Source organism: Labrus mixtus, chromosome 1 (genome assembly GCF_963584025.1).
Source record: "Labrus mixtus chromosome 1, fLabMix1.1, whole genome shotgun sequence".
In the NCBI taxonomy this organism is placed as follows: Eukaryota; Metazoa; Chordata; class Actinopteri; order Labriformes; family Labridae; genus Labrus; species Labrus mixtus.
Window position 1 is genome coordinate 3378057 of NC_083612.1, and position 11913 is coordinate 3389969.

At 42.3% G+C, this 11913-nt stretch overlaps 1 protein-coding gene across 1 annotated transcript in view; it reads left to right on the forward strand.

The window, feature by feature from the left end:
• The window catches only part of si:ch211-186j3.6 (neural-cadherin), a 300686-nt gene that overhangs the window by 131167 nt on the left and 157606 nt on the right, over positions 1-11913 (forward strand). The window contains exons 8-9 of the mRNA XM_061044393.1: positions 5776-5948; positions 10516-10684. Of these exons, the coding sequence (XP_060900376.1) occupies positions 5776-5948; positions 10516-10684 (342 nt within the window). The remainder of the gene's footprint in view (positions 1-5775; positions 5949-10515; positions 10685-11913) is intronic.

Sequence of the window (11913 nt, forward strand, 5' to 3'; positions counted from 1 at the left end):
TTGTGCAAAAACAATCCTGCTGGATCATCTTATGACCCACTGAGAGTTTGAATCTGAAGAGGCCCTGACCTCTATTTTGACCTTTTATTTTCCGACTACTTTGCTTTGTTCTTGATGTTCCTGGTCACACCTCGATCCAATTTGGTGCATGGTGTTTGTGAGCACGTGCAGGTCTGTGTTTCTCAGGCAGAGCAGAGAGGTCACAGCGGTCGGGCCCTAAGATGATACAAACACTGACACCTCCAGTTAGATGTTTGAGACACGTTTATCTGAACTTTACAACTCTCTATAGCTTACCCCACCATGGCTGCCGTCTTCCTGTTTTCCTGCAGTTTCCTTTGTGTGGTTACAAGCATCACAACGATGTCAAGTTAATTTTATACTGCGCTTGACTTTTGGATTTTGAGAGCTGCAGGAGCCTGTAAGGACTTGAGTTGGGAACCGGAGGGTCTCAGGTTCTATTCCAAAATATGGAAGTTGGTCTGGTAGCTTGAGAGGTGCCAGGTCACTTACAGAGCACTGCCCAGGCGCCCTTGATCAAGGCACCAAACCCCCAACAGGGTGCTCTCTGTGTAGCAGCGTGCACCTCCTGTGTAGCAGTGTGTAGCTGCTGACTGGAGTGTATCCTCCATCTTTCCTCTTAAGAGCTGCAGCAGCTTTGTCTTTCTTACTTCTTTTTGTTTGTGAAAGCGTGTAGCGCATGTCGTCTTTTCCCTGTTGTCCCACTGTAGACTTTTTCTTCGGATAGTTAACTTGAGCTCAGGTTCCCCCTCGATCCTTCACGACTCCTCACACAACTGCGAGGATGCATGAAGTATCGAGGCCGTTTAAATGTGCAGAGAAATCGTTGTTTGTTTGTTTTTTTAAATTAAATGATCAATATATGAGGCCAGTGTATCGTCGGGTTAAACAGGTCAGAGCGAGGATACTGCTGCACTGATATTTTGTCCCATCCCTAATAGGAAATACTGACTAAAGAAAGCCTCTCTTTGACTCTTTGTGTTGCTCTTTAAAATGTCAAAGATTCAGGCACTCGAGCATAAAGCATTTACTGTCACTGTTTAGAGCTTTTTGTGTCACAGTTTCAAAGAATATTATAATTTGGGGCTGTCGGAGCGTGTCAACACTGTGCTGTGTGCAGCATGCTGGGAAAACTGGGTCAACTCTGCAAAAGCTCGTACAACAGGAGACGGCTTAGAACTGCATGTGAGGGCTTCGTTTGTGTTTGAACAACGTGGATCTGGACTCTCTTAGAACACAGACATGTTGTGTATTTCTAAAATAGCATAATGCAAAAGTTGCTCTAAGACACATTAATCATCTGCTTTTGCAAAACGTTCCCTAAGCTCTCTCTGCACCCCGAGCACTGGCCTGAAAAAAAAAAAAAACCTCACAAATGGACTTTTTTTATATAAACCTCTACAACAGCTTTTGCTGGATAGAAGCGTTTGTGTGCACTTTTGTGTACTTTAGTGTGTAGGTGTGTGTTTGAATATATTTATATGAACGTGACACAATGTGTGTGACAGGTCTGTCTTCAGGCATCGCAGCCTCCCTTTACACCTCTACACGGCTGTAAATTGGAATCATCTTTCTTTGCCACTTTTTTTTAACTCCTCGTCTATTTTTATCTTTTTCTTTTACACACACACACACACACACACACACACACACACACTGTACATAACCTTAACTATAGACAGAAGTGCCAGGGAACCAGCCACTGTGACAAAAACCTTGAGGCACACACCCCCTCCTTGGCAATTGTCCAACATTTTGAAACACACACGCACACTCACACTCAAAGGCAAACAGAAAGGAAATACTGTCCATGTGCATTTCAAAATATTTAGATTTTAAAGAGGACATATTATCCCCCTTCTCCATCTTTTCAAACAGTCCCCTTGTGCTCTAAATGAAACATCTGTGCTGTGCTTTGGTCAAAATATAACATGAATCAAGCACCAGAGGAGGTTTGTGACCCTGTATAAACCAGCTCTCTCAGAACGCTCCGTTTTGGTGTGTGTGTCTCTTTAAATGCAATGACCCCCCCCCCCCCCCCCCCCCCCCCCCCCCCCTGAGTTTCCCCGGTAGACATCACTCCTCTGTAGAGAGAATGAAAATGGCGGATCTGCGCAAAAGTTTTGCTCTAGGCTGGAGAAGAAACAAACTAAAGAATACAGAACCATACATGGCCTAGCTTTAATCTGTTTCATACTTCCCCCTCAGATTGGTAAAGAGAGATAGGAGGATGATTAGTTTACACACACATTATTTACGATAAGCGTACATATGATTCCTCTTCGATGGTCTCTTGTGAAACAGCAACCAAATACCAAATGAACACATGACAGCACCTGGCCCTGCCGCTGGAGATAAGGAGGACGTAATAAGTGTGTCCGCACCTTTAGCCCACACACACACACACACACACACGCACACATGCACACACTCTCAGATGAACACAAACACCAAGTAAACAGAGCACCAAAGGGTGAGATGAATACAGAGTGGAGGAGAGCCATTGAGAGCAGGGAGTGGGATGCAGATGAGACGCCTACACTGGACTGAAAGAGAGTCAGTAAGAGAGAAAAATACACAGAGGATGAAATGGAATGCCAGAATGATGAGGCTAAAAGGGAATACCAATCACTTTAACTATTCATGTGGGTTTTTTTTTTCTAGCCATAATTAATATAAGATCTTTCCCAGTGTAGCGCCGTAATAAGAGAATCTTTGTCCAATAAAAACGTACTCCCCTTGATCGCTCCTTTTTCTTGTCGTTTACAAAGGAAGCTTTTATCCTCTCTTAGCACCAGCGAGTTTTTGAAGGATAAGTCGGATTATTTTCCCTTATTTTATGGTCTCATGTAGATTTTGTTGAATATTTCATCCTCTAAAGAGTTTCTAACCCCTGGTCGTCCAGAGAAGTGCGTCCACTACACTCTTTTGTCTTCAGTTAAAAGTGATCTCACACAGAGAAAATTAAATCCAATTCTTTCTACCGTTCCCCTGAAAAGAATAGAAAGAGGTCATTGTTGGCGTTTGTGCAAAGCTGTTAGTATCTCTAACCAATGGCTATTCATGCAAGAGATTTTTAATTTTTATTTTTCAGACTTTATTAATCCCTGAGTGGAAAATTCTTGTTTTACATTCTGTTATTGACTCAAACACACAGGCCTGAAATACACACATGCACACACAGGAGCTGTGGACATGCATTAGAGGAGAGATGTCAGAGTGGAGCTGCTACACAGGGAGCTCGTCAGAGCTGTTCAGGGCCTTGCTCAAGAGCACCTCTACATGAACCGGCGACCATCCTTTTCTATGCTTAAAAACTCAGACTATATCATCCATTCAAACTTAATGTCAGGTATGGGCTTCACTAAGACATTGTAAAGGTGGTGCTGGTTATATAGATAGATAGATAGATAGATTCTTTATTGATCCCGAGGGAAATTCAAAGCATCCAGTAGCAGGTTACAAAGATGTACATGACATGAAACATTTGTTACAAATTAACCATAAAACCGACGCGCGCCCCCCCCCCCCCCCCCTCCATACATATATATTAACCTGAAAAAAAGATTTAAAGAATACCCCTAGATGAATCAAACTTAAACCTGTGCAATTAAAAGTAGACTAAAACAAGAAATGTACATAACCCGTGCAGGGATAAAAATATATGTGCACTATATAGGTTATGGCCGTTGTGAAAGTAGTGCACGCTGTACAGTAAAGGGTGATCTGAACCTCTTGTACATCAAATATCAACAGAAGCCTGTCTTAAAAAAGACGCCATCGTTGAAAGCTTTAAAGGTCAGACTAATTTAAATAGAACTAATGATGAATATCCAATTAAGACGACAAGCTGTTTCTGTACATATATTATTATAGTGGCATTCTCTGAATAGCTAGTATTGACTTACACAAGAAACATGATACACTTAGCCCCTTTTAATACTCCAACAACATTTTTTTATTTAACCAGGTTGGTCCCATTGAGATTAAAAACCTATTTTTGAAGAGAGACCTGGCCGAGACAGGCAGCAGCACAAACACAAAGTTACAGGCGGAAATACAAAGAGAGACAAAGTACAATTTACAAAAACACTAGAATCATTCCTCTTTTGTCCAGAAGAGCACACCTAGTGTTCCTGATTCACTAAATGTGCAGCTTTTTGTGCACACTAAACATGTACAAATGTCAAAGACACACAGTCTGATTCACAAAACACACACAGAGTGAAATGCTCCTCTACCTGCGCTGCAGAACAAATTGCATCTATGTGCTGCGTTGCTGTTTGAACCTGTTTAAATAAATTATTATGCCGTCAGTCGGGGAAAAAGGGATTGCAGCTCTTTGCAGATAGTAGCCGCACATCGCTTCTCTTCGCATTCAGGTGCAAAACAAGAGCTTACTGCAAGGCGCTGGACGACTTTGTAGGTGTGTTTGCGTCTGAATATCGTTGCCGATATATGCTGAGTGAATTAGACATTGAGACAGGGCAGAACACGGGGACAAATGATGCACAATTTTTGGTGCTTTTAGCGGCTCCAGTCCATTGAACAGCCCTGAAATATATTTCTGTCTTTAGTGCACTGTTGGAGAGTAATGACTTGTTAACAGGAGTAGCCATAGATTGACCCTCTAACCCTCCAACTAATGGCCAACACCACGGCCCCCTCCGGCCTGCAGTTGCCTCTGATGCTCCAGTAGTTCTGGTTTAGTTCCAAAGTTCTTTACTTTACAGCCTGGGCATGATAAACACACAGCTCGAGGCCTTTCCAAAACACTCATTTACACACCGCAGACTCAGATAGTTACACATATCGATACACATTATTACAGCTTAAACACTGAGATCTAAATGTGTTCTGTTTGTAGATCAGCTCTGGTTATAGTCGGGGATGATAATGTGAGACCACATAGAGTCGAGGGGATTTGTTCAAATGAGAGTTCAATCATGTCAAATGTGCACGTTGGCCAAACATGTGGTCGTCCCAGTTTAATAGAGATAAGTGTATTGATGTTATAAAGTGTATTATCATCAGAGGCTTATTCAGATCTGTAACCTCGGCCTGCAAGAAACGAACCACCTTACTTTTACCAACGCAGTGATGATGATTTATTTATCAAAGTGTGAACACTGAGTCTGCATCTTACTGCTCTGTCAAACAAATAACACCAACAATCATCACCTTGTGTACAAACTATCCCACCAGTTGTATTTGACATCATTTTGTTACTATACTGTCCTCCATGTTTTTCTTTGTCCTGTTTGCTCATTCACTTATTCTGTCCCTCTTTCTAATTCATTCATTTTATTTACTGACCCTTTTCCTTTTGTTTTGTTTGTTTGTTTTTGTCTAAATCTGGTTGCAAAACTGTATCATACTAGAGTTCCCCTCTTGTTTGTATCTCTTTTTTTTTATTATTGTGTGAGTGTGTGTATGTACGAAAATATTAAAAAATAAAAAAAATAAAAATGAAAATAATAAAGTCAAAATTATGAGATAAAAAGTCTAAATTTACGTAGCATTGACTGTACCGTTTAACTGTCAATGTGTCACACAGTTATTTTGTAGGCTAAAGTTCATGGTAGTTGATGGTGTCCCTGACTTTTTATCTCATAATTATGACTTTATTATTTTCATTTTTATTTTTTTAACTGGCGGAAATGGGCTTCCATACATTTTGGTGAATAAAAGTAAAAAAAAGTAACATCTGAAGCCGTCTCTGTTTAATACATGTGTCCTTATGTTTGTTTGCAGGTCTGATCCGCCTGCGCTCCAGCCCTCCCCCGTACCTCCAGGGTGTCGAGTATGTCCTCAACGTAACAGCGACGGATGACAACGCCTCGGGCGGACCTCAGGCCTTGTCATCCACGGCGCAGGTCATAGTGGGAGTGGACGATGTGAATAACAACAAGCCTGTCTTTGAGAAGGTAAGACGATGTGTAGCCTCGTTTATTATCTGCGTGTTAAGACACAGTGTCGGGGTCTGCTCTCCTGCTGCCGATGCAATTTGCCGCACTCTTTTCTTGTCTTCTCATCACATCTTAATGACTTCTCATTCTCTCCGTTTCTTTGCTTGTGTAACTCTTCTCCATCACGTCTCTGTCTCCCTCTCTTTGTCCGTCTATCTCCACTGTTTATTAGCTGCTATCGCTCCTCTCTGGAGGAGCGATTAGCCGGCTTGACCCGAGTCTTTGCTCTCTCGTCTCTCTCCCACATCATCTCAGTCTTTTAATTAAAGCTTTGAGGAATGTGGCTCTGGAAGCACCGAGTCTCAATTTTAAATAAGTGGGACTTTGTAGGGCCCTGGAGGTATCACAAGCCCGGATTAGGATGGTGGGCTCGCTGAGTAAACCTTGCTTACCGTCTCTTGGGGGGCATAATGGGCACCAAAGAGTTTCCCTTTCGGTTTCACCTTCTGTGGGAAGACTCTGAGGCATTGGTCGATGAGACGAGAGTCAAGAGAAAAGAGAGAATAGGAGAAGCAGGGGACTCCTGGTCCGCAGTGTCTCATGTGCTCTGTGTGCTCAATTTGTATCTCTCAGGAATCTCCTGCTGGCTTCACACTCCAAAAGTCTATGATTCAGTATTTATCTCTGCTGGCATGATGCTGATTGTAACGGACAAACAAACCCAAGAGCCCCCCGTGCTCACCATGCTTCTCCCCGAGTCAAACAGATGATTTAAAAAAAGAAAAGAAAAGAAAAGAAAAGAAAAGGATATCTGAAGATGAAACGAAATCAACAAACAAAGCCTATATAAATGTATGAACAAAGAAAAACAAAGAAAGTGTGAGGAGAAAATCCGAGACAAATACAGCTGTGTGTGTCTTGGGCTTGGGTTAAAGTTAGACAAAGAAACTGTTGGGGAAAAGTAAAAAGAGAAAAGAAAAGAGTGTGAGTTTTTTTCAGTTAGTAGAGACGTCAGAGGTTAGTTGGTGTTTGCTCTGTCACTGGCAGCCAGCAGCAGGATACCGAAGCAGAAAGGCCCCTTTCATCTTCTTTTGATGCCCGTTCTCATAACGTAGTGCAGCCTCTCAGGAACTCAGGGGCCGGATCAGTGGACCAAGACACACACACACACACACACACACACACACACACACACACACACACACACACACACACACACACAGCTGCAGATACAGAGAAGAGAGATCTCCTGGATGTAGCAGAATCCTGCATTTCCCTGTGGCAAGGTGTCAGACTACAGACACAGGCATACTAGGGATGTTCCCAGCGACTGATTTTCTGATCAATTTAAAGTCAGACTAGTTGACTTTTAGCAGTGCTAGCACCTCCATCCTTCATTCGTCCTTGCAGGCTGACTTACTTATGCCCTGGTCGAGTAGTTATATGCCAGTTTAACCTGAAACAACCTACATAAAACTTTGTGTCCATTTTCTAGATCATAATACTGCCAAAGCGCTCGGAGCTACAAGATGAAAATGAAAATGAAAATGAAAAATGTAACTTTATCAATATACGTTTTTATAGTCAGTTAAAATTATTTTAAAATTATTCCAGGAATTCAAGCAGGCAGATCGTCCTAACAAACGATCCTGAGGGATCTGAGAGCTCCCAGGAAAACTAGGGAGTCTAGATATTGAAAATTACAAGGGGCAAAAAGTCAAATAGATTCTCAGCCATTTTAAGAAGAGGTGGTCTTTATTGTTGCTTCTGATTTAAAACAGAGTGTGTTTGTGATTTTGTTGCTTTAAGAGGTAAAGGCTAGTATTTAGGTGTAAAACAAAATGTGGTCATTGTTGCTTAAAATCACGTCGGACCATGTTGTTTTTGCAAACCTCTATGGGCCCTCCCTCCATGTGACTGGGCGCTGCTAAGCTTAACCCTTTATCCTCCCTTCTGGGCGACCTTGACTACAACACACCTGCAAACACTCATCATTTGCTGAGAGTCATGAAACCAAACACTCCCAGGTTTTGTCCATTTCTATCACAGACTTGACTCAGAGGCTCAGAGACGGACATGTTTCTGTGTGAGTATCATTGTTGTTTGTTTGTTATGTAACGTACGGTCAATAAATCTCTGCTTGGTTTTTTACCTTTTTTAACACATATTTCTCCCTATGAGTCTCTTGGTGGGTTACACTGCTGCTTATCTTTATCATCTCCATCCCCTCCACTGTCTGCAGCATCCAAAACAATGATCAAGGAAAAAAAGATGATTGAGACCTAGACAAAAGACGAACAGACCATAGTGAGAAAAACCCGGTGGAGAGTTAAAAACCCAGGAAGCTTTTAAATGTGGATAATAAAGCGATGTGTGTCACACAAGTTCAGAGAAACCCAAAACATTGAGCGGCTCCCTCACAAAATCAGGGACTGAATCCCCAGAATGACTCCGACATGTGTTTGATAAAATGAATAAAAGCAAGAAGGGTTTAATTTCCACAACATCCGGGGAAAAACTAGAAAAAAAACTAGGATGTCGCTCCAATTTTGAAAACGACAAGTACGATATTTAATCATAAAAATGTTTTCTATTCTCGTGCTCGATGTTATTCTTCTCGCTCCAGTTGTTTATGTGATTATTTTTTATCGTAAAAAAACCCCAAAAAAACATTATTCTTGAAAGTGCTCCATCCTCTGAGACAGAAACAATACAAAGCGGGTCAAACAGAATCTGTTTTTCCAGCATATCCTCTTATCAGTTTTAATATCTGTGAGTGGTTACTCGGGAGATTATGACCATCTTCACAGCGCAGACATGTGCTTACTACTACCAAAACAAGACAGGAGGAAAATCATCCCCCTGGCTTCTTTTTCATTTTAAAGATTCATTTTGGGCAGTTCTGTTTATGTAATGGAAAAGCTGGGAATGAGGAAGAGAGACGGGGTGGGATATGAGTAAGAAAAGCTGGGAATGAAGGTCAGGATGTCTCTTTAGAAAAGTAGGGATCAAGCTCTACAGAGACAGCTGCATGTTCTTTTTTTTGGATGTTAATAACTGACCTGATCTGCAACAGATTTTCCACCCTGATTTTTCAGTCTTGTTGAGTTCAAACGTTTTGGTATGTAACTGAACTGTTAGCTGTTGTTTTAATGATTTTTCAGGGTCAAACTCGTTCAAACGCGGTCAAACAAAGGTCAATTTCCCTCTTTAGATGAATACATTTGGATAGGAATTATTGGTTGATCTCAAGATCATGGCGTCGCCTCTCGTCTTGGCCAAAAAGTTGCACTTGAACACACCGCAAAGACTACAGCCGACAGCCAACCACCACGTACGTTCTGCACATGCCTGAAAGGAAATAACTCTCCATGCCAGCAGGGGGCGGTAGTCCTTTGTTATGATACGAGAAGACCATTTTCACACCGCTGTCGGTCACCACTCGTATTATAGGTCGTCTACTAATGGAGAATAATGTCTGATAAAACGTTCAAAATGGCTCTGGCGTTGTCAGCCGTTGGTCTTTTAGTGGAAAAAAGAAAAGAAGAGGCAGAGGAGACAAAGAAGGAGAAAACGCACTAATGGGTGAAAGCATGGATACTACAGAGACATGGTCAAGGGGCTTTACTGAACCTGTGTGGAGAGCTGGAGAGAAATGAAACCTCCCAACAGCCAGTCAGAGAGATTCATCTCACCTGACCGACAAAAGGCCGGCAGGTGCCGACGAGTAGCGACGGAGCAGGCAGAGTTTTTCTACTTGAATATGAAGTGTGAAAAGGACCAAACATTAAGGCAGGAATCATGATCCATAAAGTCAACAACAGAAAAATGGGTGGAGTGAGGAATGGTCTTCAGATGTGACGATAATGATGACGATGTGGCGCTCTTAGGGTTTTGGGAGAAGGACAGACGAGCTTGTGACGAGTCAGACTGGGTCGGGTCGGGTCAGGTCTTAGTGGTGCCTGCTGGTGTAAATCCTGTTCCTTTGAACAACTAGGAGAGGGAGACCAGGATGGTGCTCAATGTGATCGAACATTCACGTACTGGTCTCTCTCCGCGTTCTGAAATGTACCTAATTAATTTCACATTTTTTTCAATGCAACCCCCGACCAATTTCTGTTTCACTGCTGAACACTTCCAGTGAACTCTGCCCACATTTCATCACACAAAAAAGTGTTTTGGACAGCACTAAACACTCGAGGTGCAGAAAAGGTTAGCAGCTTTTAATGTTGACTCAAGCTCCCACAGTAATCACCTCATCAAGCAGCTTCTGAGCACCTCTGCACAAAGACTCAAAAAGACCGCTGAACCCACTCCCATTCACCCCCACTGAGGTCAAGCAAAGGTACAAGACAGGATCATAGATTATTCTTTACTTCTCATGCTCTCTTTCTTCTTGCACGTATTATTCTGTGTCTGGTTTACACTTTTTGTCCCACCCATCTGTCCTCCGCCGCCCACACACTCATGTTTTACGACTTCAGAAGAATGGAATATCGATCCAACTTTTCTCCATGCTTATGTGTTATTGATTTCCTCTTCCTCCCACCTGTCATCTCTGTCTGCTTTGTCTCCTTGTGACCAGTGTCAGCAGTACAGAGAGAGCACGTCGGTCCTTGAGAACCAGCCGGCGGGGACGTTTGTTCTGCAGGTCCATGCTGTGGATGCTGACGAGGGCTCCAATGGAAGGGTCACATACGGCTTCATGCACAAAGACTCGACTGTGCCTGCGTTCAGCATTCACCCAGACACCGGTACTGACGCACTTTCTTTTTGTGGAAACAAACAGCAGAGTGCACGTATTTGTTGCTTTAGTGGGGATGCACCATTTATTACTTTCTTTATGTTTAGGGAGGAGTAGAAAAGTTATTTTTTATTCATTTATTTCTGACATCTGACAAAATTCTCTGATCCAAGCCGTGAGACGTGTGATCTGTTGCACCACTAACACCTTGTTGTTCAGCTTGTTGCAGCCGATTTTGTTCTGCACACTCTTAGTTTTGCTACGTTGATAATCACACTCCTCACTCCACATTGATTATAGAACTGTGTGTGAAAGAGTTGATGGAGATCGTCAGAGGAGCACAGACACACAGAAACACAGACATGCAGAGAGAAATGGGGAGGTGATGATGTCAGCGAGGTCTGTACCTCGGTTCTTTAGTGCTAATCAGGACGCTATCAATTATTTCCATGTTTGGTCAGTACTTCACTGCATCGCCTGGTGTCACAGATTTATTTGAAATTAAAATTGCATAACATCAGACAAAACAACGTATTAAAAAAGCTTATTTTAGACAGATTAAGAAAGGAAGGAACGGGGTGCACGTTCCATGTGCTGGGGCTGTGGTCCTCCAGGCAGGCGGCCCAGTTTTCAAATCTGACCTGTGCCGCTCTCTCTCTCTCTCTCTCTCTCTCTCTCTCTCTCTCTCTCTCTGTCTCTCCCCAGTTTCTGACTCTGTAAAGTGTCCTTTCTAAAATTAATTCATAAAAGCCCCAAAATCAACCTTACAAAACTAGGAAGAAAGGGCTGCAATAGTGCAAAAACACAATAACCATAACCAAAGATTTTTCAAAACACCTTTTTGAAAACAGGTTTTTAATTTGTATTTGTATTGCAGAGAAAATGAAGACACTATTCTCACATCATTACTTAAAACAGAGCATCAAGTCCCAGATTGGAGTTCACATGAAGCCGTTCTTCTTCATCCATGTTTTCTTCACTTTGAATGATCGGACCAAGATGTCCTCCACTTCCTGTTTTAATGTCAGTGTTAAACTTCATACACATTTGATTCTTCTCTGTTGAGTGATAACAGGGTCCACTGTGGTTCATCGTGCAGGAACACTTTTTAACATCAAGGGCCTTTTATCAGGTTTAATCAACCAGTGAAAGCGAGCATGCATCTGTCAGCCGACATAACAAACAATGATGTCTGCCCACGGGGCAAAAGCCACCGCTAGTGTTCCTTTGTGAGTGTTA